The sequence below is a fragment of the Ammospiza caudacuta genome, chromosome 6, assembly GCF_027887145.1.
Source record: "Ammospiza caudacuta isolate bAmmCau1 chromosome 6, bAmmCau1.pri, whole genome shotgun sequence".
Taxonomy (NCBI): Eukaryota; Metazoa; Chordata; class Aves; order Passeriformes; family Passerellidae; genus Ammospiza; species Ammospiza caudacuta.
In genome coordinates this window covers 20,236,198-20,262,405 of record NC_080598.1, presented here as the reverse complement: position 1 = coordinate 20,262,405, position 26,208 = coordinate 20,236,198, and the positions used below count along the sequence as shown (strand labels likewise).

The window sequence follows — 26,208 nt, the reverse complement described above, 5'->3', positions numbered from 1 at the left end:
GGGTTTTCATTTTTCCTTCTTATTCTAAGAAAACACATATTTGCATTTCTCCTAGAGGCCTTGCTCACACTGATGTTCTGAAATGTTTTAATAATTCAAAATATACTGATTTCTCTTTATACCCCCACACATCATCACTGATTAACACTGAAATGAAAAAGCTAATAAAGATACAAAAAGGTAAATAGATGCTTCAACAGCCACAAGAACACCAACATTTGTTTGAAGTAAACTAATTTTCACTCCTCCTATCTCTCACAGCAAAATGGAGAAATGTGAAAGCAAACTGTAACCTCTGAAGATAAACTGGAATAGAAAGTGATACTCAAGGGTTAGAATAAAGCACAATTTTAACATAGTTTTATTTCATAGTAGGTACTCAATACTTTAAGGAAAAAAAGAAAAATCAGCTGTGAAAGATTCCTCCAAACTATTATTTGTTAAAAAACCCAAAACTCTTGATTAGGAGAAAAAAGCACACTATGGATGGACAGTAAATACCAAAATCTTAGCTTGATAATACAGTAATACTTCAAACTACCAGTTGCTTATTAATCACAATTATCACTGTGCATGGTGATGCTATTAAGTGAGAGAGGGCCCCAGATACCTTTGTCACCACAGTACTAGAAAGAGATGCTATGCAAACCAAATCTTTCAAATTCATTTATCATATATTAGCAGATAAAACCCGCTCTTTTTGTAGCTGGAATAGCACACATGGTCCATTTCATAACTCTTCATTTGGACACCACTCCCATCCAGAGTCCTCAATCCTTCGCACTGCAGCATTCCCTCCATACCCATGTGCCATTCTTCCCTCCTCCCCTGCTCTCCAATGCTGTCTTTCAAACAATGCAGCATCACTACTGCCTTCTTCTGTCCTCAATATGCAACACCAGCATATTTCCTTGAGAAAGCAGCCCCTAGAAGAGTCAGAAAGAGGCACCTACCTGTAGAAGAATTCTCAAAGTACTTTTGAGCATTTACTGTTACTGTTCCCACCAGATGGTCACATTAAGAAGCAGTGTAGTTTGCCAACCAATGTTCAACACTGAATAGAAGACAGTAACCAATACTTGAATTTTAGATCAGTAAAGACTCACACTCTGGTTCTCTCCAACAGAGACATAATACACTTTCATTCAGATGGTACATTTATTAAATTAGAATGAAAAAGTTAATGTACTTTAGAGTGCAAGAAACATATTCGGACACTGGAACTCAATACAGAGAAACAATGTCTTCAGAATAATTACAGCAACACAACATCCTCTGTAGGGTATTACATATCAACCAAACAGGCAATAACATTTGTAAGGGGGGAATAAACCCATTCAGTACCATCAGCAGATGCAAAGAGCAGTAGAGAAGTTGCAAGGATCTAGCTAGACAAAAAATGTTCCTACCTTTAGCAAGCTGAGGCTCTTGGCAGGACTCAAACTATCCTGAGAGCACTCACTTTTAGCAGATGCCTGTCTTACACAGCTGGCTTTAGCTCCAAGCTGCTGGAAGCTGCTGAGCAGAGGAGCAGCATCAAACACAGTATTACCCCATTAGCATTTTCTCAAAAGCTACAATCATGACTGACAATTTGTTTGTTTTAAATAGAAAACCAGACTTTCAGTTCCAATACCTTAATTTCACAGACCCTAAAATAAGTAAACACCTCCTGCCTTTTTTCATCTCTCTCCAATTCAAACCTAACAATAAACAGTTTAACTGGAAGGATATGCAAGCTGAAAAGCTCAGTAGGCTGATCACTTTGTTCTTTTTAACAAGAGAAAGTAGCACATATTGATGTAAGAGTTTAATCTCTAATGCTTAATTAAATAAAGATAAAAAGATGCACAGAACAATATTTAAGTATAGTCTAAGATAATGAAACCCATCTACTGGCCATACTGCTCCTACACATCCTATTTTCAATTCATATTTGTACCCTGTTTTGCATAACACTTGCCTAGGAAAAAAAATACACACTAAAAATATATCTAAGAACAGGAGTCTCCCTCAGAGGGCCAGAGTCAGTTTATGAATAAACCTGGCTAGCTTAACTTTTGCACTTACCCCTCCTGGCAGTTAGGACTAAAAGATGGTTTTGTTCTGCGCTTGAAATGGGTAGGATGCAGTACAATTTACCAGCCATTAATTTGAACCATGACCACTTGCTTTTATGAAAAGCTGTATTATGAATCCCACCGTTTTAATATAAAAATTTAAATATGTACATTTTCCCTGAATTGTTCTGTCCCTAGCAATTCATGCTATCTATGTAAAAGTTAAGAGCACAGGACTCTTCCTGGAGGTATCTAAGCATTAAATCCCTAACAACATTCATCCTTTTGGGTCATGATGTCACAAAACACTCTGCTTTTATAAAGACCAAATGCCTCTACACCGAATCAATCACAAAATTTACCATGATTGCAGGGAAGGGGCAAGACTAGTTTCTTGAAGAATACCCATTTAACTTCAGAAAACAAAACGTGGCAATTCTACAACTACAGCACACAAAACTATAGCCTTGAATTTCATTATTCAAAATCCAACTGGAGGATGTTCAAAGACACTTATGCTTTCAATGGGAAATTTAAGATGTTAAGGGATTCATAGCAAAATTTAAAACTGTACATTATGAAAAGACAGCTTTAAAAGGTCAGAAACTGGGATGATTTTTGGTGCTGTATTTTAAAAGTTTCGCTATTACTTTTAATGATTAAAAAAAATAAATATTCGTGCTCCACTGCCAGTGCTACCTAAAGGCTACTTGAATGTAGGTTGCAGGGGGATAAAATCAGCTTTGCATCAGATAATAAAGAAAATATTTTAAGCATAGGACATAAAATAAAGTGTGGGGAAGAAGAGAATATGGGTTGTCATTTCGTGTTCCAACCTGGCTTTAATGTTCTCATGAATCATTCAAGAGCCTAGATTTCAAGTGTACATTCATTTCAACTCTTGAAAATATAAAGGTCTATGGCTATTGTAGAAAATACTTGAAATCAAACATTAAAGAGACAAAACAGCAACATTGCACATCACTGGAAAAATAAATTGGTGCAGACTATTTAAAGTGCATTACTTTACAAAAACAGACACCACAGAAATTCATCCGACAGGTGTAACTGGTGCATAACTGTATGATTCTGCAGCTCCAAAATCAACTTACTTGAAAAAATTACACTAACAATAAATACAAACACCTCCTCTGAGGATCAGACGGTAACTCAGATATGTTAAATTGTCTCTCACATAGAATTTTATTTCCATCTGCATCAAATAATAATAAACTGACTACAGCAGCTGTAGTCTAACAAGTCACTGAGCAATTCATAATGCCATTCTAAGACCCTGAAGCTACTTTTCGTGTTTATTTCTTATTACAGGAAAAATACAATCATTTTCCCACGAATGTAAAGCAATAACTTTGCTGAAACATAGGTATAAAGAAAGAAGCTTTATAACCAGATCATAGATACCTGCTTTTTTTTAATGTAAGACAACATCTTAAGTAATTCTTTACGGCTTCACTTTCCAGGTATAAGTATCTTTACTTCTGCACTTAACTTTTGAAATAGCCATGGGAATGCAGAAGTAATAGTTAGAGTGCAATTAACTGTAGGAGTACATTAGGGCTTAGTTCTATTCTCTGCTACAGCAATACATACTGTATGAGTTAAGTTACCTCCTAAGATTTTACAGATACATAACAATACTATGTGGGAGGACAAAGCCCCAAATGCACACCAGATAATATATTGCTTTGGTGCCCAATGACTAGATTGAATAGTAGATGCCTATTACTAATGCCAACAGTACAACCTAAGAAATTTAGCTTATTAAATTAAAAATTTTCCATCTAAAAGGTGTGAATATATCACAGTAATAACTAAATGCCACAGGATAAGAAAGGGTCTCTCCTTTAATTTCTGGCAAAAATAGGCTGCTTGCAGAAACCTAAATACTTTTAACAAATCAATTGTATTTAAACAGCAAACCTTCCATGGAAAGTTTTTTTCCCCCAATCTAACAAACACTAGTAAATCTTGTACTGCATAGAGTTACTTTGTAAGAGCAAGTTTATGAAAAGGGGGAGAGAAAGAAACAAAGCAGCATTATTCCCAATGCCATCAGAATATAGCCACACAGGGCACAGCTGATAGTAAAGATGCTTCACTGCTCTATGGTAGGATATAAGCTAAACAGAGTATGTACAGACTGAGAAAGAAAGAGAAGATCCAACTGTCCAAGGAGAAAAGGGGTACAATCTGTCACACACGATGCACTAACAGAAAGCTGTTGGGAAATTCTTCCTCTAGCTAAATCCCTGGCTTGGCAAGTAAAAATAAGTGGCATCGAGGACAGGGACTATACAGGAAGTGGGCATCTATGACTCTTCAGCCATCTGAAGTAAGGAGTTGATAGCTGCATCCTTGTTCCCCCTCTGAGCTTCTAGCACTGAGCGGATTACTTCCCTGTCCATGTTGGGAAACATGTCCTGGATAGATTTCAGGTCCTCTTCATTACACAGGTGCTGAGGGTTGACTGCAGGAGGTGGTATTGCCACAGGGACCATGCCTGGATTACAGACTGCAGGCATCCCTACAGGTTAAAAACAGAAGAAAGAAAGCCACAAAACACACGTGAGTAGGGGGGAAAAAAAATTAACAAACCCACAACAAAAAAATCCCTGTGATTTTGAAGACAAAAGCAGCTCATGACTTGTCCCAACCCACCAACTTCAGCATTTATTTATTTTAACATGCACTCCAGAGGAGGAAGAAGCTTGCAGAGATTATACCTACACTGCTGCAATTTGAAAATATTCTTCTGGAACAGATTTTCACCCCAAGCTTATATTCCAGAAGTTTATAACAGGCACTGTTATATGTATGACAACAGGCACTGTTCAAAATTAGGTACAATGTGCATTAAACATTCACTAACCAAACACTAAGCTCATCACAGAAAGGTGTGGTTGGTTTTCCCCACCTCATATTTTAGTTCCCAGTGTATTTATGTTGTGATGAAAAAATGGTTTTACATTAGCAATATACATGGCTGATATTCCAAGAGACAATGAATGCAATTTCCAGCATATTCAAAGAAAAGCAAAGTACTTTGGTCCACTAGAAAACCAGACCACACAAATAAGCAATTTTTAGCAGATATTTTTCCTGGCTAAAGTTCCATCCAGCCTTCAAAGTCACAACATGGCAAAAGAGCAACACCTCTAGGGGCACACACTGCTTTGTTCATCTCTCTTCCAAAGCATAAAATTCACCTGACCTGCCATTTTTCGCTAACTTCTTGTACATCCATGTAAAACAAAGTTTACAGAGTTTTAGAAAAAGAGTATTCCTATTCCTGTTAAAAGAAATTACTAGACAAAATCCCTTTTTCATCACATAAGAACTTCTATCACTAAGCACAGAACCATTGGTGAAAACACTACCTTTTGTTTTGTATAAAACTGAAAACAGATAATAGTACATAGCTATATTTTTTTTTGTTATCACTTCTGAAAATTGTGTATTTCACTTCTTCTCTATGTAGTTTCAGATCCTTGATTATCTTAGTCCCAGTCCTTTATGTGTTAGCTTCTGCAGTTCTCCTGTAGAATTTCTAAGGTAGGGCAAGGAGAAGTACCTGCAGCTACAAAGACCCAAGATCTAGTATCAGCTCTCTATTTGCTTTCAAGCATTTTATGCACTGTTTCAAAGACTATTCACCTGATATTTTTATAAAATAGTGTACAGTAATCCAAAGACCTTCCTGTACAGTAATGATCAAATTGAGAAACTGCCACCAAATAAGTATTAGTTAAGATTATCCCCTGCACATACTTTAACCCCAGATTTAATAAATAATTTTATTTCCCTTTTATTACAATGAGATCCTTCTGCAACCTGTGGCAGTCAGAGAGGCTTAGAAAACTGCTAAGGGTTTTTGTTTCGACAAATTGTCTTAGTCCCCTCACTTTTTAAAGAAATCTGATTCACCTCACCAAAGGAGGTGCACAGATTCAACTCCTTTCATTAGATGAATAATCACCTATATTTATTTGTTCATCAGCTTTTTAAAGTAGATATTAAACCACAAGATTACCTTTATTGTATCAGAATATCATATGATGGAAAGAATGCTTAGGAAATAGCATTTTACAAATGCAGCTGAGAAGGTGATATACACCGACCATACTGTTCTTTCTGATGTACTCAAATACCTATGAATTTTAACATACAGGCTTTTCCTACACAACCATATCACGTCCTCCTAAAGTTGACATAGTTACATGTTTGCTTTAAAGCAGTTCATTCTAGTCTTCCTGGGTTTTAATCATTCTATACAACAGAGAATATGGCTACTTCAAAAATGTTTTTAATTGAAACTTCACTTTGCTATCCTCCAGTCTTCAGAAAGCAAAACTTCCTGAGACTGTTATGGTCTCACATTCCAACTAGGTTTTCATGAACTACCATACATACTTTTATCTTTATTATTATTTAATTACATACATGATTCTAGGTTTTCTGCTTCTTTAAAAGAAATTATTTCTGCTTCTTTTACATATTTGATCTTCAAAAGCCTCACACAACCTCATAACCAGTTTAGATTTAACATATAATTTAACACTTTCACATCTGCATACATGGGAGATCTTCCAATTTTTGTCAGAAACATACTTTACTGCTTTACTTCGCACTTAATATTCTCTGACTGTTGGCTTTGGGTTTTTTTAATTTGGCACACAATTTCTTTGAACAATTAACTTCTTTTACACAGTTTTTAGTTCATCTGTTTGCCTTCTACATATGACCTTAATTACTTCTCTGTAAGTTAAACAAACTATGAACTATTTGCATCATCATCACTATACATCTTCAAAATAAGATCTCTTTGAGAACTAGCTTTCATTTATTACCCAGGAGTACATCAGAAGCTGCTTCTCTTCTACTGAATTCCAACTAACCGCTCAAAAATTGTACCAACAAAGCACATGTATAACCAAGATAATTTTCAAGAGTGCCTCTTTGCAGCCTCATCTCTCAACATAATGACTGAAGTACATACGTGATTGAAAATATTGAATTACATTATACTACGTTTACTCAGACCTAACATTTAAAAAAAGAGCAAAGAGCAGTTTCAATACTTACCTCATCTCTTCAAGATTTTCTTCAGTCTAACTATTTAGTCAGAAATGTCTATACTCACTTTAACGTGTAAAAATGTTTTCGCATCCCACTGACTTGTTTCTTCTGTCAGCACAAAAATGCTATATTATGACTCACATTCAAGGCTGGATGAGCTAAATATCAACTCTGGCTGACCAGGTACTCTAAATGAATATAGTTTCACTGCAAGCACTGCACCCAGGATTTCACCTGATATACTCTTTTCTATTTCTTTCCTCAAACTGGACTCCTGTTCTATTTTAAGGGATTCATTACTGATTTGTAAACACCACCCTATTTATCTATATTCTCCAATTTTGATTTTAAAATTTCCCTTTTAATCATCTTAAGTTTTATTAGAAGAAAAAAAAATAGGAACGTAGAAGCTTTAAGTCTAACACACAGGCTGTATTTATTCAAAAAGGTTCATACTGAGTCAGTGTCATAAATTTGTTACCTGCACACTGGAACCATATTTCTGCCCAACCATCTGCATCACACCTCTACCATAGGTATCAGATACCATAGGTATCTGTCCCCTTTTCTGCATCACCCTAAACCTGGCTCCACAGCTTTTCATGGCCTTTGGACCATGGTCCCAGGAATTCTGTCTGGCACTATGAGTTTGAACACACAGCCCATTAGACACCCTGGAGGCAAACCACTGTGCAGTCCTCACCAGCACTGCAAATACACTTCACCCAATTACCCAGCAGCATTTTGTAGAGCCTCTTCTAGAGCTTCAACAAACCTCAACTCATTCCTCACACTGCCTACAAACAATGTGGACATTTAAAAGGGGCGTAAGATGTGTGGCTTCAAAAAATAAAGTCGCAAAGCATCTGAAAAAATTGAGCAACAGAAATTATGTTTTACTTCTAACATAAACTTCCCAAGATTTTTTACTAAGTCATCAACACCCTAATATTATCCAACAATCAGCCTGAACAGTGTATGAACTATCAATACACTTTAATGCATTAATCCAAATCAAACCTGAGGCTCTTTTCTCAAGTACATAGCATCCTACAGCTTACCAGTACTGTTTCAGTATCTTATCAGTGCCAAAATAAAATCAAGACTAGAACAGAGTTTTCCTTACTGCTTTCATCAAAAATAGGTAATTATCAAGTCAGACATCTGGACAGGCAGTACTCAAAAAGCATTTCCAATATAAATAACAAATTTAAGACACAAGAAATTTCTCGTCCATATTGGTTCTCACCAAGGATTTTTAAAACCTATTTTCTCAGCACTTATAATTTTAGCTTATGCTGTCTACAACTAGACTGCATATAAATGGAGTTAGTATCACAGATTTTTAATAAATACCTCCATGATAAATGCTTGCTTTTCATGAAACTCAACATTCAAACTATACAACACCAATTTGAGAGTACTTTGGGTTTTTCCGCACTCAGACTAAAAGCATCCATAATTTCTGATTTACAAAATAGAAAGTAAGACTTAAACAGAAAATTAAAGAACTATGCACTGAAATTTAGCAAACAGACACATATAAGCTGTCATTAGAGAAAGTTATAATAAGCTTCCAAATTATCAATGTTCAGTAAAAAGCTGCTTTAAGCTAAAAAACTTCATATCACTGACAGGTGAAAACTGGAACTAAATAACGTAAGAATCCACTGTCAGTGGAATTGTGAACTCCTGTGTTACTCTCAGATATTAGGTACATGTTATAAATCAGAAGAATGGAGCATTGTTTTCCAATTCAGTGAAATGGTAATGGCAAACATGCTTGCATAAGCAGTGGCATTCCAATACATGAAACAATAGCAAGTCAGTTGCTACAAGCAGCAATGAAAGCATCAAAGCAGAATTAACAGGGTAAACTTTTTCCAACTGCATACAAGGCATTACACACTTGTAATTTTATTTTCTTTTTCAGTAAAGTGCCCTATGTTTAATTTCTTAACTCATTATCATCCTGTCCCATCCATAGACTCTTTCAGAGTAATCTCAGGAACCTTCCCAGCATGCATTCTTTCATTTAAATTAAGAAATTTGGAACTCTTTTCTAAAAAAACAAAATAAGTCTTAATGATATTTGCTCCAGGAAAAATCTCACTACTATGCATACTATCTCATTTTTTAAAAAAATGCTTCTATGGAAACTACTAGAAAAATTAAGTGTATGAAACAACAGAAAAATGCTAAAATTTCACTGTTCTGAATAAAGCAAATGTGTTGTGACAACCACAACAATTTTATATACAGCATCTTTCTGAAATTCAGGGCATCAAGAAATGATATCATATTTTACAAGAAGTAATTCTAAAATTTTCTGAATGTATTTGATTAAAGACCAATGCTTTTATCAGAGATAGTAGTGTCACAGCAACTTTGCACAATTCAAAATCAAAAGCGTCACAATAAAGGAAGTCTAAAATGAAGGAAAATTGATTTCCTGTAATATGATTTGCCTTTAGAATTATAGTCAGATACTTAACTTTACATGGATTTAAAACAGAAGTGCATGAAAAATATGCACTGAGATTAATTAATGAAATTAAGACTAAGGCAATTAGAAGGTTGTCTTCTCAGTGTTATTGCACAACTCAGTTTTTTGCTTTCAAGTTTACCAAAAGTCATGACGTTATCTGCTTCTCCACTAATGTTGCAGTAGCCAAACAACTGCAAGAATTATTTCTCTACTAGAAAACCAACACTGTCACCTAATATAGCTCACTGACACACAGCAGCTTCAGAAGAATATCACAGCATCACATTATATCCATCAACATTGTCATCAGCAATCAGTTTAGCCATTACAGCTCAAAGCTGAGCAAATGCCTTTCCAACAGGTTAGAGGCTTTAATAATTTGTAGAAGATGGATTAAATTGTTCTACTGTAACAAGCAAGTGGCAATACCTTGTTGTACAGTGTGCTGTAACAAATAAAGCTGTTTAGATGAGCTCATGCAAAGACTCTTGTGTCAATGAGGATGGGAGTGAGAAAAGAGCTTGGAAACTTACCCAGAGCAAAGTACTCAAGCCCTAAAGACAGGTGAAAATGAAGGGACAAGGGGAAAGGAATAAGACATGGGAAAGAAATATTAATCTATTTTTAAAAGGATATTAATTATTTACCTTCCAAAGGTGAAAGTAGGATAAAATGAGGCAGTTGGATAAAACCTAAGCTACCTAACACTAAAAAACTAAATGCTGCTAGGATACAGTCTCTCAGCTAATTTGCTTCAGGGCCCTGAACAAATTTCCTAAGTGTGCTGTTTATGCAGAAGTAACAATCAGGAGAAATGCTACTGAAATAAGTAAGCCACCAGGTGTTTGCAGCAAGGATTTTACAGACTACAAAGGACAACATACATCCACGGTTCTCTAAACAGATACCAGTAACATCACAAGCTAACCCATGATCGTCCATAAGGACACCTAAAGGAACAATGTACATATACACACAACCTCGCCTCAATAAAAAGTGATATTCTTGACTCTGACAGGACGCAAAACCACACAGGTTTTAAACATATTTTTAACATGGGAGTTTATAAAATAAGTAAAAGCAAGTTTCCTGTTTATCCCACAAATATTTAGCTAATAAGAAATACAGCTTGCTTATTGAACTAGCATTTTTAGCTCACTGTCTCTGGTACTCTTCACTACAAGAAGATACTGCAAGCACCAGTGTATCAAAATCATCTACAGTTTAAATTAAGTAATCTTTAGAAAAAGAAATAGGAAGAGGTGGTAGATAAACTCAACTTCTATAACAACATGGTTCACAAGTTCAAATTTTTGCATACCCAATGCATAAATACATCACCTATGGCAGCTATAGCTTCTAAGCAACAGCTTGTGCTGTCATCAGAAGGTTTCAATTTAAAAAGTTTTGCAATTACCACGGTGCAAGAATATACTACGGCCACTTCCTGTTCTTAAGACAGCTCCATCTACCACCAGATGTGAGGAAATGAGCATTAATTGTGGTCATCTGCTTACCACAGTGACTACCTGCTTGTATCTAGTGTTTACCTCAGCTTGTATGACAGAGTGTGAGAGTAATTAGCAGCTTCAGCATTAATTAGAAGGCTAGTTAATTAGAAAGTTAGTTTTGAACAGAAGTTTCTGTTACAGAAAAACAGCTTGGCCTTTGTGACACACCTAAATTTGATTAATCATCTCTTTAAAGCACAGTTATTTTGGACAGTTAACAAGGAACTGTTAAAACTGTCTGGATAAGCATTTTAGTCCACCCACTCCATTTCCATCATAGATATGGCGTTGATTCTGACAGTCTTCTACAGGAGAATCCTCTTCATTTCAAATATAATAAACTATTCAATGATGCTCTTCCACTCTTCAGAAGGAAAAACAGAACTAGTTTACTGACTACATTAATTTAGCTGCTCAGGTAAAAAATCTGAACTACAAATATTTCAAGCAGGAGCACATCGACGTCCATTTCCCTTCCTGAAGCAGTCTCAAAAGGAAGAGAGCAAACACTGTACAGTGTTACAAAGGAAATGTGCAAACACAGTGGGCCCAGAAGACACACACAGTTCAGTTGTCCAAGGAAGGCCAGCATCTTCCATGCACCTTTCTCAAAGAGTTTATGGAATTCAATTGGAGCATCTAGTTCAATATACAGAAGGTATTTCAAAACACTCCAAGAAGTCTTCTAAGATGCACTAATGTTTCCTTTTATAATTTGAAATTACTTTTATTAAGCCATTAAATGTATGAAACAGCAAAAGTATTCTGCAGCCAAGTCACTTTCCTAAACATCCATCTAATTATTATGAGTGGGTCATTGATTAGTGAGTAAGTCAAAGCTTTGGAACTCACAGTGCTTTGGGAAATTTTGATGATGTCCACAGAAATTCTAGAACGGCAAACACAAAGCACAGTAATATTTAAAGAGAGTAAAAAATATCAAATGTAGGTAAGAGGTGGCTTGTAAAAAGTCTGGCATTTATGAAGTCAAGGAAGTACACTCGAGCTTTCCCAGAACAAAAGAAGAGTTCAAATCCAGGGGTGAAACTTTGCAATGCTTTAAAAATACAAGTCACAGATGCAGGAAAAATTTTGAACACAGAACAGTATTATAGCAGAACTAGAACAAAAATGCTGGATCTTGGTAGAAGGGCAATGCTCTACACAGAGACCCCAAATTCTTAGCTGCTAAAAGGTAAGACTTACTATCATTTGCAAATTATTAGTTATTTCTTCACTTGTCCAAATAGAAAATATTCTCAAGATAAATAATTTACAGAACATCATGATTTGAACATCCAGTACTTGAATAGGAAGTCTGAAGGTCTTCTGTAAGTTTTATCTGTTCAGTTCTATGTCTAATTTCAATTATACGGGAAACTATTCTCTGCTTCATGTCTTCTGTTTATACTCTGGCACGGAAATTTTGTAATATGAATATTCTCATTTTGATCTATTCAAGAAATTTTTTAGCACTTTCTATCAGATCTTTAAACAAGATGACTGTGTTTGAAGTTCACTACAGAAGGTCTGGTTTACCACAACAGAATCACACTTTGGAAAGTGCACTCCAGTTCAAAGCACTTCACTGGCAAGACTTAAAATCTGACAGTTAAGCTGCAGAGATAAAAAAGACCTAATATGAACCAAACTGCAAGTTTTCATTAGGGAATAAAGCATGCAGCCCAACTTTTCCCTATTTTGTTCTAACTTAACTCTGTAAAAATGAAACGGGAGGTACGATTCCTAGCTTACATACCTAGTCTTCTGTTGATGAGGTTTGTTTTTACAGTGAATGGAATTTTAAATTCAATCATCTCCTAGTCATTTTAAATTCAATCATCTCCTAGTCTTAAAGAAGAAAAATACAATACATGTATCTGTTGTGTCATCCCTTAGCACTTTAATTATGTCCCAAGGACACTATCATAAGTTAAATATATGTGAATTTATCTCTTACTTTCCCTGAAAAGTACACATACTACTGAATAGATAGTCATAGAATAAACTGGGAATTTTAAGAGCCGTAAGTGAGCAGGACAAATTCAAACTTATTTACACACTTTAAGCTTTTCATCTTTGACAGAAAAATTACAAAACAGAAGTTAACATATCTTTTTCTACAAGTCCAAAACTCTCTTTAAATCAACCAAAAGGACTGACAAAACCTGCTGTAGTTATGTAAACACATAAAAAAGAGCTATCTCAGAGCTCCTTAACATTTCTCATTCACTGAGCTGTGAATACTCTACATGTTGTATAGAGAGTTCCCTTACAACAAAGCATCTTCAAGGACCACAGAAAAATTAATCCCATTGTGGGCTACAGAAGCTGCAGCTCTGACGGCACAATTCATTTGAGGGACTTTTTGAAGTGCCTCCATCTTCAGACATGGCTTGCCACCATTTAAGTAAGCAAAACTTGCAGTGCAGCCTGCTAGACAGCTATTCAGAGACCTGATTGAAGTATAAAATAAATACTCAAAAAGAGAAGCCTTCTCAACTTGACAGACATTTAACCCATTTAATCAAACTCATGCAGCTCTATTAAACAGGGTACAAGACTGAAGGCAGACCTGTACTTAATTTGTTCCCTCTTCTCATAAACATATATAATGGGAAAAGTGGTTAAGGGAAAATCATTTATAGCTTCTTTTACATTCTGAAAAAACAGGAGTAATTTGGTATTTATTTCTGCAACACCCTTCATCTGGAAGGTTCATAGTCATCAAGTAGAGAAAACATACCTGCTATAGGCACATATCCAACTCCTTGCTGATATACAGTGGGCATCAGGACCACTGGCTGGGGCTGCATCATCATGGCAGCTGGCAAAGACTTGACAGAAAAGGCACAGATTAGAACAACTCAGGAAAGGGCCAAAAAAGCCAGCAATTAAAAGTGTTTGCAAATAAGTCATCACATTGCAAATCCATGTTCAACAGTACAATAAGACTATAAGCAAATCTCTGGCAAACTAACGGAACTACCATCTTTCAAATGACAATTTATTTGCCCATGAATCAATAAACACACATCATATCAAACCTGCCTTTCAGAAGTGATGAAATGTTGTTATCAAAATGCATTATTTTAAAATACAGGTTTAATCAGCTTTCATGCCTTAGTCTTATGAAATGAATATACAACATATTAATCATAAATATTAGACAAAATCTGATTATCTGATTTTTATTTTTTGTTTTTAAAAGCAGTACACTGCTCCTTGAAGCAAATTTTGATTTTAAATAAATTATTTTTGAGGTAAACCAGTGCATTAAACAAAATATCAAATTAACTCCATTCCCTTTTACTACCACAATAACTTCAGTTATATTTCAGTTCAGTTTGATCCTCGAGAATATTGACTATTATGAACAGGACATTCACAGGGAGACAGTTTTTAGGGTTAATTATTAACTCTTTTCTCCCTGGAGTAATGAAACAACTGTTCAGATCTGGGGCAGAATGTGAATTGCAAGCAGCAGGGAATATCTGTTCCCAGCTGTGCACTGAACAGCAGCGTGGAACTTCTGATGACATACAAGTGCAGTAGGAAGCATTCAGGGCTGCACGTGCTACACATTATCCAACAGGTACTTGAAACAAAGGTGACAGGTGAGAACACTCCAGGAGCTGCAAACAAACCAGTGGAGGTCTGCAGTTCATGACCAGTAGCACCAAATGAACAAGAAAGGAAGTGAAAAACAATGTCATCTCAAAGAGCATTCAAACTACCCAAGAAACACCTAAGACGGAGAAGAGTTTCCATTTTTATGCTTTTAAACTGACATGAATTTTTAAAGATTTAGGGGGGAAATTTATTGTTAGATTCCACAAAGTTTAAAAAAAATATTATTATTAAGTTAGAAATGACAATGGACCATTTAGCTGAGGATTTCTTTTTTATGCATATAGTAGCACAGTTCTAAGCAAACTTTCCTGTCTGACCATCTGGGAGCCACTCTGGCACCCACTCCAGTCTGTAACTGCTGAGACCAAGGCCTCTTTGCAGTGGGTGCCTCCAGTGACCTCAGGGGAGCCCCTCTTGGCTCCCTGCACACCCCACACTCACAGTCAGACAGGGTTTCCTTATCAGCTCAGCCCTGGGTTTCCCCCAGCAGTGTCTCAGACGTCTGGATCCTTAAAGTAATTTAATCATGGTGCAGTGACACAGAAACAGCTCAAGCTGGTGCCTCCAGGGACGGACCCCCAACAAAGCAAGCCCTGGGTTTTACACCCTCACAGTCTGTGCACCCAGACAGTCTGGGGTCTTCCTGCTGACTCACCAGCTCCTGCTGTGCCCCAGTGTCCAGTCTCCTGGCCAGTGCCACAGGTCCCTGTGCCCTTTGTGGTGCAAAGGGTCAGCACCGTGTCATGGTCCTTTCCTGAGGCTCCCACCATGTCCCTCAGCCAGGGCACAACCTGCAGCTCTCACTGCAGCTGCACACCCAGCTACCTGCTCTCAGTGTACTACTCAACAACATGAATAAGCTGAATTTTGGTAATTGCAAAACAAGATAAATACCCATTTGCCACCTTACCACGAAGTATTTTTTGTCTTTACAAATATTTTTGACTGCTATTCCCAGAGTTAGGTATAATTATTTTAAATGCCAACACACACAAACACCCAGTATGGTACAACAGATCTACTTCAGTCTAAAATATCTCCCTCCCACTACTTAAGAAGCTTCTCTCCCTTCCCACCCCAAATTCGGCTTACCGTGTATGACATAACCAGATTAATCATTCCTTCCTTGTCATCACCTTGCCTTCCACTCAAGCTATACCATTCATCTTCCACATTTCCTTGTTTCAGAGACTCAGGAATTGTAATGTGTGTCCAAGCAATGCGGTCATCCATTGAAAAGGCTCTCTGAAATATAATTTGAAAAATATTACCAAATTAATTGTCCTGAAAGAAACCCCAAACTTAAAATTATCCTTGACTAACACTTCAGTTTTTTGCTACTAACTTTGTTCATTTTATTCCCTTTAAAACTACTGAAGTGTCAATAAATATTTTGGCCATCTCCTTTCCAACAAGGATGAAGGACACTTTAAGTGGGATTATAGATTGATTGCAGATATTTAATAGCACGAAACTGAAAACCTGAAGCAGAACTCTAGAAATACAGCATCCTAATATCATCATAGGCTGTGTGAATCTCCTAACATCACATCAGAGGCCATTACATGAACATAAACATCTTCTGTTTACTATGATAGCCTGTGAACTCCAGCAGATAGAAGTACTGAACTGACCCCCTGTTGCAGCAATGAAACACACTTGAACCAATCAGCTAAGCCCTCAAAGCAGCACCCAAAATCGTCACTTGTGTAATGATCACATGGCTGCTGCACTGTCATGCTTTACTACATACAGTGAGAGAGGCAGCAAAAAAACAGGCAAACCATGACTTAAGCCTTAGCTGTAGCCTCTTAGTTTCTCCTAATAAATTCTAGTGACGACACACAGTCTGTAGTTGACAGTTTTATTCTCAGCAATTCCAAGCTTGGGAAAACTACTAAGCTCTTCCTAGGACAGAACAGCACTGAAGAATTTTCAAGCAAAACAGCATTGTACAACAGCTATTTTTAATAGGGACAGTGAAGGACACAAAGCTGCAGGGCATTTTGATAGCCAAAAGTAGCTTAAATAGCACTCAGACATCTTTTGCTTCTCCTCCCTTGTAGGCAAGCCTGCTACTGCCACTTTATCAACTACCAAAGAAAAGTAACAGTTCTGACATTCTTGGGGAAGAGCAAAGACTTGTGAATTGCTGCTTCTGGAATTCTGAAAATATTTTTATTATCTTCCAAAGAACATGGCTAAGGAACTGTCCGTGACAACGCATTCCTTTTTTTGCAAGGTTTTAACCAAACCTCAGTCCAAACCGGAGATGGGGAGAGGTAGAAAAAATATATAGCAGTTCTGACCTCATCAAATATCTCTAGATAAAAGGAGTCCACGCCCGGGGGAACAGTGCACTGAATAACTTTGTTCCAGCGGGGGTTCTTGGCTCCATTATGCGCTGTTGGAGTTTCATACACGGCGTATCCCAGCCGTATTCGGCAATACGGATCCATGCGCGTCATTCCGTAATTCTTTGCCAGTTTGGCCTGAAAAGAAGAGAAATGCGGGAAGTGTATAATACTGACATTAACTTGAGAAGTTAATTACTATTAGTTCACAGTAAGAACCAAATGCTGAAGAAAGGACTAGATTAAATTCTGTGACAGAGAGAAAAGAGTTTAAAAGATAAAGAAAAACAGCATTTAGATTAAAACATAAACCAGTAACACCAGTAAGTGTCTGGGAGACCTTGAAAAGGGAACATCTTTTTAGCCTGTTTATTGCAGAAAATACACATTTCACTGTAGCTAAAATAAATCACTTCATACCAAACTACAAAATACATGATTACAAGGACATTGTAACAAGTTCAATTTTTCCCTGGGTATCTCATCTCCACCATACAATCACAGGTGTAATGCTGTAGGTAGCCTGTCCTCTTTCACTTCAGTTCTTTTAAAGGATGAATTACAGAAATCCAGTACCTTCAAGAATATCACACAATCCAAAAGCACAACCTGCAAAAGCAGTTCAATTGAGGTACACTAGTCATAGTAGATCATAGGTTTCAAAGTGATTACACACTTATCTCAGCATGTGAATTTAATAGTAGTTAATTCAGTGGACAACTTAAGGCCTAACATCACTATAAAAACAGATGCTGTATAGAATCAGAACAGATCCAACATTCTTTTGCTGTGACATCAGAAGAACAGAACAAAACAAGTTGATGACAGTCCTGAACACAACACTGAGTACTGCAGCACAGCTGTGCTCAAGCAGAAGTTGGGCTTTTTGCATGTGCTGCTTCTCTGACCTATACTAAGCAGCCCATGGTTCCTTTTATAGTAAGACAAGTGACAAAACATGGTGTCCCAGGGCATCTCTCACCTAGAAGATGTTTACAGAACTCACAACAGTTGAGGCTGTGCACTGTGTAACATTTATCACAAAGGCTGCACTTCAGGCTTGGAAAGCCCTTTTCTCCTTCAGGAAACATGCTGGTTCATCAATTCATACATTAGAGCTGGCAAGAAAGGTCTCAAACTGTTTATTGTAAATGTGGACTTAAAAGAAGAAAGCTGGCATCCAAATGAAGCACCATCTATATTCTCGATTTGTGGGATTAGACAGATTATCAAACCTTCATCAGAAAAAGGTGATAATCAGCTGTGCTTAGACAAACTCACCACCACACCTAAATATCTACAAGGAAAAAAAAAGCAGCAAATTGCCCCCCCAGAAACTTTTTCTGATCTTCCATCAGTTTATTAGTAACAGAATTAAGGCATGCTGTTTGATATACTTTATCAACACATTTAAATACAGTACACTTCAACCAGATTTTCATCTTCTACAGATTAACTATATCACAGCAAGTATCATATCCAGAATGCAACATGTCTCAATTTGCAGCCAAGATTCCATAGCATTCCTGCATAAATTCCTAGGCAGAGAAGAGTATTTCTTGTCTGTTGTACTGCCATGCAGAAGGACCTTAACAGGCCAAGAGAAGTGTGCAGACAGGAATCTCAAAAATCAACAAAGGAAAAACAATATATGTGACAATAAGACTTTGGACCAACTAGCTGAAGAACAGTTTTGAGGAGAAGGATGTGGAACAACACATAAGGGAACTGCAATTCCCTATAATATCCTCAAAATTACTAATGTCTTCCAATATTAAGTGCAGGAACTACAGGAAGCCTCTGAATAGAAGTTTTCAGAGAAACCTGTTCACTGCAAAAATCCTCATGAGTTCATTTGATTATGTGCTATAATAGCAAGGTTTACAGGAAATTGCTGCATCAGGCAGCAATGAAACATGAAACTGGACAAAATGCTGATGTACAGAAAAATGAAGCTACAAAACCTTTAAGAATTACTACCCATTTACATGTAACTTAGTAACTCAAATTCCAACACAAAATCTTTTTGTATCCACCAATTTTAAAAATTGCATTAATTATTTAAAATTACTTAATTGCACAAAGATGACATAATTTTTACCTGTACTACAGTAATACTGAGTCTTCCTACTGTACCCATTGCTCCTCCATACTGCAGCTGCTGAGCTGCCTGGGCATCCAGCTGGATTTGCTGTTGCTGCTGGGTTGGGGTAATGCGAAGAAAGTCTTGAGGAAGCTCACCAACAAATACCTTAAAAAAGAAAGAGAAGGAAAAAAAGAAGACTTTAAACTTTTATAATAGGAAAGAGATGAAGAGATGAATATAAGTCAAAGTGTAACAGATTAAGGAGAATTTAGTCTTGGTTTGACAGCATGAACAAAGAACTAATTAAATGACAAAACTGCCAACTCATGTAGCAAATGTTCTTTTCAGAAACAGTAATTTCCAAAATAAGCCTCTGAAAAAAAGTAGGACAGAGAGCCAAAGCTGCTCTGCAACTAAACATTTAAGCAGTCCATACAAAAGTCAGAACCACCACGTTTTACAACATATTCATATACGATATCTGATGGCATCCAGTTCTTTCAATTATTCATCACCCACATTGTGTCCAATTGCTCCTGTACCAAGACACAGCACAGTGCTTTCATCTGAAAGGTCACTTCCACAGTCACCTTCAAGACAGACTGTAAAACAGGATTTCCTATGGACCAAATCCTGCAACACAATAAAGATGTCCTAACACTTTTCCAGTGTTAAACACAGCCACCCTGCAACTAACCTTGGTGACAAAACTCCACCACATTCAAAAGAACAATGTGGGAATTAAAAATCTAGTCTATCATGAAAATGAGCCAGGGACAAAAAGTAGTAGTAAGGAACTTTTGTTACATGAGTCAATATGAATCAGCAGTCCCTGTGGATTTTCTGTTAGCTTTACAGTATAAAGGGAAAGTTTCTACCCATCACTTGTCAATTCAACAACTCAGGTTGTTTCTAGGTTTTAAACACTCCGTGAACATTATAAATTCAAATACATGTAGAGAGATTTTCATTTTAAAATAAAAAATAGCTATAATAAAATTTTAAAAGGGAAAAAGTGTCATAGAAAATTTATAATTAAGCTGTATTCATTTCTGCTGTCTACAGAGTGGATGACATATTTAATACATAACTGTCTAGCTGATGAAGACAAAAGACAACACAATTCTCATGTTGCAATCCCAAACAGGATTACTCAATCATGTATCTGGCAGATGCGTGCCTACAGAACATAATTTAAGAAGCGAACAGGCCTTGAGGACACAGCTTTTCAAGATCACACAGCATTTGCATGTCAACATTGCAGCTTGGAGACAGAAATTGCAGCTCTTGCCAAATCACATGTATGACTATTTTGTAAGATTATCTGAGAGCCTCAGGATCCTGGCAACAGTAGGTGACACATGCCAGAAAGGAAGTTTATCTGAAAAGTTCAGGAGGAAGCACTGAATGCCTGCTGCTGGGCTATTGGGAAGTAGAATAAAAAGGGAACCAGGTTTGCTTACAAGCATCTTTAAATTTTCTTATTAAAAACCTAAGCAGCTGAAGTTTTAAGTAGTAGAAAGAAAAAATGGGCTGGAAGTTAATAACAAAAGAAACTTTATCTAAGTTTGGCTGGCAATGAGACATGGTGTTATAACAGCTTTGTCACTGGAATACCTATCACAATAAAATAAAACATAATCTATTTAGGCAAGATCTGAAATGGCCCCAGAATTAGCAAGGAAATGAGATTTACAATACAGCAGGTCCCCCTCCAGCCCTGGTCCTTTGGAAGTGTCCAATCTGGTACTGTCAGCACCTCTAGGAATAGACATCATAAACATTCCCACAGTCAGAAGTGACGGCTGCATCCCTGAAATCCCATTTCCATATTATGCAAGCTCCCTCTGTCAAATTCCCAGAAAACAGGATAGCCTCTTTTTTCACCATCTTCACCTGGATATTGGAAAGCTGAAGTCATTCACAACAGAAATCTAATAATATCTTTCACTTTTGAAATTTTATTTCATAAAATTTAACAAATATCTGTTCTAGAATAAAATAAACAAACAAGTCCAAAGGGGAAAAAGTCCATGAAGGAGACCAAAGTTTCTTACAGCAGCTAAGCTGATTCTCTCACACAAAGCCACACTCTTATCCTAGAACTGCAGAGCTGACATACATAGAAACTAAAACCATCTACTGTTAACTAAGTTAGCAAAAGATCAGAGCGGTAAACCCCTCCAAAAGGGAAGAGTGGCAAAGAGGATATGCACACACTCATATATTCGGTACTGACTAAGATTTGGTTCATAGATGCTTACTGAAGGAAATACATTACTCAATATGTTCTTATACTAATTATCAGCTGATACCATATTGATGGAGACAAATCAGTGTCATGCAATCATTTATCTGTAAAGAAAACAGGCCAATTTACATCTTCCTCAAAGCATTTAAAAGCAGGCACATAATTGCCACTTCTCAACTTTAGTTAAAAATACAAAGTTACATAACTAGAATTCAACCACAGTTTTTATTTCAAAAGCAAGGAAAACATATATGACAAGTTTGTGCCACTGATCCTACTCCACAACTACTTTGAAACAAAAGGACTTCCCTCTAATGGCACTTCAGAAAGAATGTGAAATTCAAGTGTGTTCTGTCACTAGCTGCAGAACAAAAAATTAATTCCATTTAGCAACAGGACAGGGATGGGACTACAATTCAGAACACAAATTAAAAATAAGCCTGCCTTATAATCACTTTCTAATAAACTTTACTGACAGCATTGCATGTTAAAAGTATGGATTATCTAGAAATAGAATAACTGCCCCTCCCATCTGCTACAATCACTTAAGAGATAGCTTTGTGGATCTTCACAGTAGAATGCTGCAGGTATAAAAACTGCATCTCAACTTTTTCAAACTGAACATGGTGTGATATTCTACAGCTATTTGACGTAACTGAGGATGGGGCTGTCTCAGTCTCACCTTCCTACTTCTTATGCAACATGAAATGGTGCCAGAGAGTTGCAAATTGGGTCAGTGTAAAAGCCTGACCAGAGGAAACAAGGGCTGGAGGTAAAGGCAATGGGAGCTAAGCTGTCAGAACCTTCAACTCACTGATTGTGCAAGTACTGGTTAGCACCTGTGTAAGGGAGGGAAAGGGACACAGAGCCAAACACAGTCACAAAAGCCCCGTGTTACAGAAACATTTCCCCAGACACAATACACTCAGGGAACCATAATTAAGGTTTCCACACTAGCAATTACCAAGGAAGTCTAACATGAAACTTCTTCAAAATATCAAAGAGTTTTAAACACCTACTATTCAAAAATTTCTGACCATTCTCCTTTAAATGGCTTTACTGTTTTTAAGAAAGAAAAAGCTAATGACAGAATTTTCAACTATTATTCTATGCTTTGCACACTGAATAAAAAATTGGTACAAGATAGGAAGCATCCAGACGTCCTGAAAGAGCTGATATTTGTTCAAGGCTGCTCTTTAACATCTTTGAAAGGCCATGGAGATTAGAGAAACTCCCCTGGATCAGGAGAAAGACAAATCTCATACCCAGCATTCCAAAGGGCAAGAAGGATGATCTGAGGAAGCACAAGCAGGTCAGCTTCACCTCAGTCACTCAGAAATTCACGGAGCAAGTGCTTCTGGAAGACATTCCTTGACATATGAAGGCGAAAAAGCCAAACACGGATTAGGAAAAGCCTTGGTAAAGGCTGGCTATAGAAGAATAAAAAGCTGACAAGTCATCTGCCTTCTCAAAAACAAGAACAACTGACTAAGGAAAAGAGCAGAAGGTATCAAAGCAGGATCATTACAATCCGATTGGGTGGACTACTGGATGGATGAAAAGCTGACTGAAGCACTGAGCTCAGAAGCTGAAGTTCAGTGGTTAATGACACGGGACGTTGGTTAAAAGTGAAGCAGTTCAGAAGTCTGTACAGAAACTAACTTATGTGTCTAATATTTTTCCTCAGCAACAAAATATGAAAAGGCATCCTTATCAGTTTTGAGGATGACTGGTATACTTGAGGACAGGACCAACCAGAGAGATGGAAGAATTCACTGGCAGGAATTGCATGTAATTCAACAAGGGCAAAGACCTGGACTTTGACCAGAAAAATCTGTGGCACTGGTACAGACTGGAGAACAACTGTCAGGACTGCCTGCACCTCTACAGAGGTGGAGAGCAAGCAAAACATGGATGAGCAGAGGACACTTGCAGCAATGAATTCTACAAGAAAACTGCAGTGGATCAACAAGAACCCAACCAGTGAGCTGAGGAAAGGAAACAATTGCTGGACCACACCTGGAACACTGTGACCGTTTGGGGCCCAGCAGAACATGAAAAACAATGAACGTCAGGGACACCAGCAAAGATGTACCAAGAAGGCCCATGAAAAGGGCTGGAGCACTTGTGAGGCCAGGTTGAGGACTTGTTTAGAAGAGAAGAAAGTTAGAATGCACCTTGTAGCAGCTTTCTGGTATCTGCAAAGAGGTCATTGAGAAAACAGACCTAGGTTGTCTTCTGAGATGCAACACAAAGAGAAAGGAGATCTCAATCATTAAACTGAAATGAGGCAGATTTCACATGAAAAAAGGAGGGGTAAAAAATACCTGCAAAGTATGGCAGGAAGTTTGGTATACAAGCATGAGTTAAAAATAAAAGACAGAATGAGTGTCCATATGACATCTGTGTCTATGCCTGGAGAAGTGAAGGTGCCACCAGGGAGACCACAGAGCACCTTCCAGTCCCTGAAGGAGCCTACAAGAAAGCTGGAAAGGGACTTTTCACAAGGGCTTGTAAAAGTTTTGAAGAGTCTCAAGAAAAAAACTCACCAGAGTCACTAGTCGTCAGAATAGTGACCATTAGGGAAATTAGGAGCAGAAGTCTGTGCAGTCCCAGGTTGGTACTTAATCTAATTTGGAAGGACCTCATGTATTTGCCAGAATGGTGGATAATCATGGAGAACAACAACCATGAAAAGTAATTTTGGATATGACTGGCTAGATAAGGAATCACAAATATAAAGTTTTGGTAGCTCAGTCTTAATCTAAAGCCTGGTCAAACTGTTTATTAATACTCCTACTTGTAAAAGGTATCACTTAGCAGTCCTTACATATTCAGCTAGAGTTTAGATTTAAAAAACTCTTTTGTTCGTACAAGATTACAAAAGTGAAAATATGCTAATTCCACAACATCCTGAAAAGGGTCAGAGATATCTATATTCTAGCAGAGTATTTGAAGTAACAGACAGGATGAATTCTGTTTCATCTAAAAAACTAAACAGCAATAAGAAATTCTAATTACACACCAAGCAAGCAGCATCACAAACTAGAGAGTGCAGGAATAAGACTGGCAACAGCCCACTTTAGTTTCTTACCCACATGAAACAACCTTGAATATTTTCTTGCTTGTTCAAACAGAAAGACTGAACTGCTCTCTCCAGCAGTAAAGAAAAAAGTGGTTCCCAATCCTTTAGCACCATTTAGTGGCTATTCATTTGTAATGCAGTTGCGTATATAGAAACTAGTAGAAGTTTATCATCTTCCTCTCTGAAAAGAATTAAGAAAGGCTGGAATGTACCATATCAACACCCCCAGCTGTGAATGCCTGGTCAATATTGCATAATTTATTCATTCATTTGAAAACATTCAAATCTCTAAAGTGGGTAAGGAAGAAAAACATGTACAATGTCAGCAACACATTAAAAAACCCCCAAAACTTGAAGCACAGAAAGCCAAAGCTGCATGAGATAAATTATCATATGCCTTTTGTCAGGCTTCAGTCAAGTTTAGGATTCCCAAGATTCCCAAGAGATTATACAGGAGTACCTGGGAAATTCTAGAACAAGACATGTAGAAGAGTAACATTCAAGAAAGACCCGGCAGTTATGATAAATAAAACAAATAAAGCACTCTAAAGAATGAAATTGACAACCATATCATATTACTGTCATAAGAGAAGTGCCAGCAGTGCAGTCTTTCAAGATTAGCAGTAATTCACCTCACTGTTCTTTCTATAAGGCTGCATTAATTTTCTTTTTTAATGTAGCTGTTCCTACATAATAAAATACAGCACTGTAAAGTTACTGCTTTTTAAAAACTCCTCATTGACTATCATGCTGTCAATGACTACCAGATCCTTTCAGACAGGAGGAACAGACAGGAATAGCACATCTGTCGAAAGCTGATGTTGTAACACCTCCTATGTAGAGCATCCCGGTGTGAGGTATGATTATCCCTGGGCAAAACCAGACAGTAACATATTCCCAATAAACTGTCAGCAGCACCTCCCAGAAGGCTGGTGCATTGGTTTTACGAGGGCTCAGCTCCCATCCAACACGCCCGCCTACATCCTCCGCGGGATGCGCCGTTCCAGCGTTCAGGCGGCAGCTCCAGGGACAGCGGCCCGACCGTGCCCCGCCGAGCCGCGAGCACAGCGAGCTGCGCTCCGCTTCCAAGGGAAAGCCCTTCAGCTCCGGTTCAGTGTGAGCATTTCCCTCCTTGGAAAGGCCTTTGGACAAAGAACGGCCAGGAGAGCCGCATCAAGGACTCCGCGCAGCTTAGGAGGGACTTCCCCTCCCCTTTCCCAAAGCCTCTTCGCCGGCGGGGAACCGGGAGACAAGGCAGACTTCCCTCCCCCGCATCCCAGCAGCCCGGAGAAGACAAGAGGGCTTTTCCTCTCCCCTCTCCGGCGCGGACGGAGCTGGGGCAGAGTGAGAGTCACGGAGCCTCCCTCGCACAGCGGCGCTGGCAGAGGCCGGCCGGGCCCATCGGGGTCTCCAAGCCGGGCCTCGCCCTCCCGGCGCGGCGAGCGGTGGCAGGAGACAGCCCTGAGCGGGCCCCGCGGCGGCGCCGCGCCCGCAGCACTCACCGGGCCCCGCTGGGTGGTGACGGTGGTCGCCATGGCGCCTCGCCGGGGCCGCGGCCGAGACCCTTCCTCCTCCTCCTCCTCCCGCCCCGCCAGGCCGCCGATGCCGCTCGCAGCCCCGAGCCCGGTCCCGCCGCTCGTCAC

General features: G+C 38.1%; 1 protein-coding gene across 2 annotated transcripts; it reads right to left on the bottom strand.

The window, feature by feature from the left end:
* Window positions 1-721: 721 nt before the first annotated feature.
* On the bottom strand, window positions 722-26,195 carry TOLLIP (toll interacting protein). 2 transcript variants are annotated; one of them, XM_058806780.1, is made up of 7 exons: window positions 26,068-26,195; window positions 19,245-19,394; window positions 17,099-17,281; window positions 15,882-16,034; window positions 13,903-13,993; window positions 10,179-10,199; window positions 722-4,605 (listed from the first exon to the last, which is right to left on the bottom strand). In XM_058806780.1, the coding sequence occupies exons 1-7, from the start codon at window positions 26,098-26,100 to the stop codon at window positions 4,391-4,393; spliced, it is 846 nt and encodes a 281-aa protein (XP_058662763.1). In that variant the 5' UTR covers window positions 26,101-26,195; the 3' UTR covers window positions 722-4,390. The 2 variants fall into 2 exon arrangements, with proteins under 2 accessions (XP_058662763.1, XP_058662764.1); XM_058806781.1 differs by lacking the exon at window positions 10,179-10,199 and having other exon boundaries at window positions 723-4,605.
* Between the last annotated feature and the right edge of the window lie 13 nt (window positions 26,196-26,208).

What these genes read in the sequence shown, in the direction of transcription:
- TOLLIP (XM_058806780.1), bottom strand. Translation starts at nt 26,100, where the DNA reads ATGGCGACCACCGTCACCACCCAGCGGGGCCCG. An exon ending in TCAGTATTACTGTAGTACAG is followed by an intron (nt 17,282 to 19,244) that starts GTAAAAATTATG and finishes TCTTCTTTTCAG; the next exon opens with GCCAAACTGGCAAAGAATTA. An exon ending in ATCTAGAGATATTTGATGAG is followed by an intron (nt 16,035 to 17,098) that starts GTCAGAACTGCT and finishes ATTATATTTCAG; the next exon opens with AGAGCCTTTTCAATGGATGA.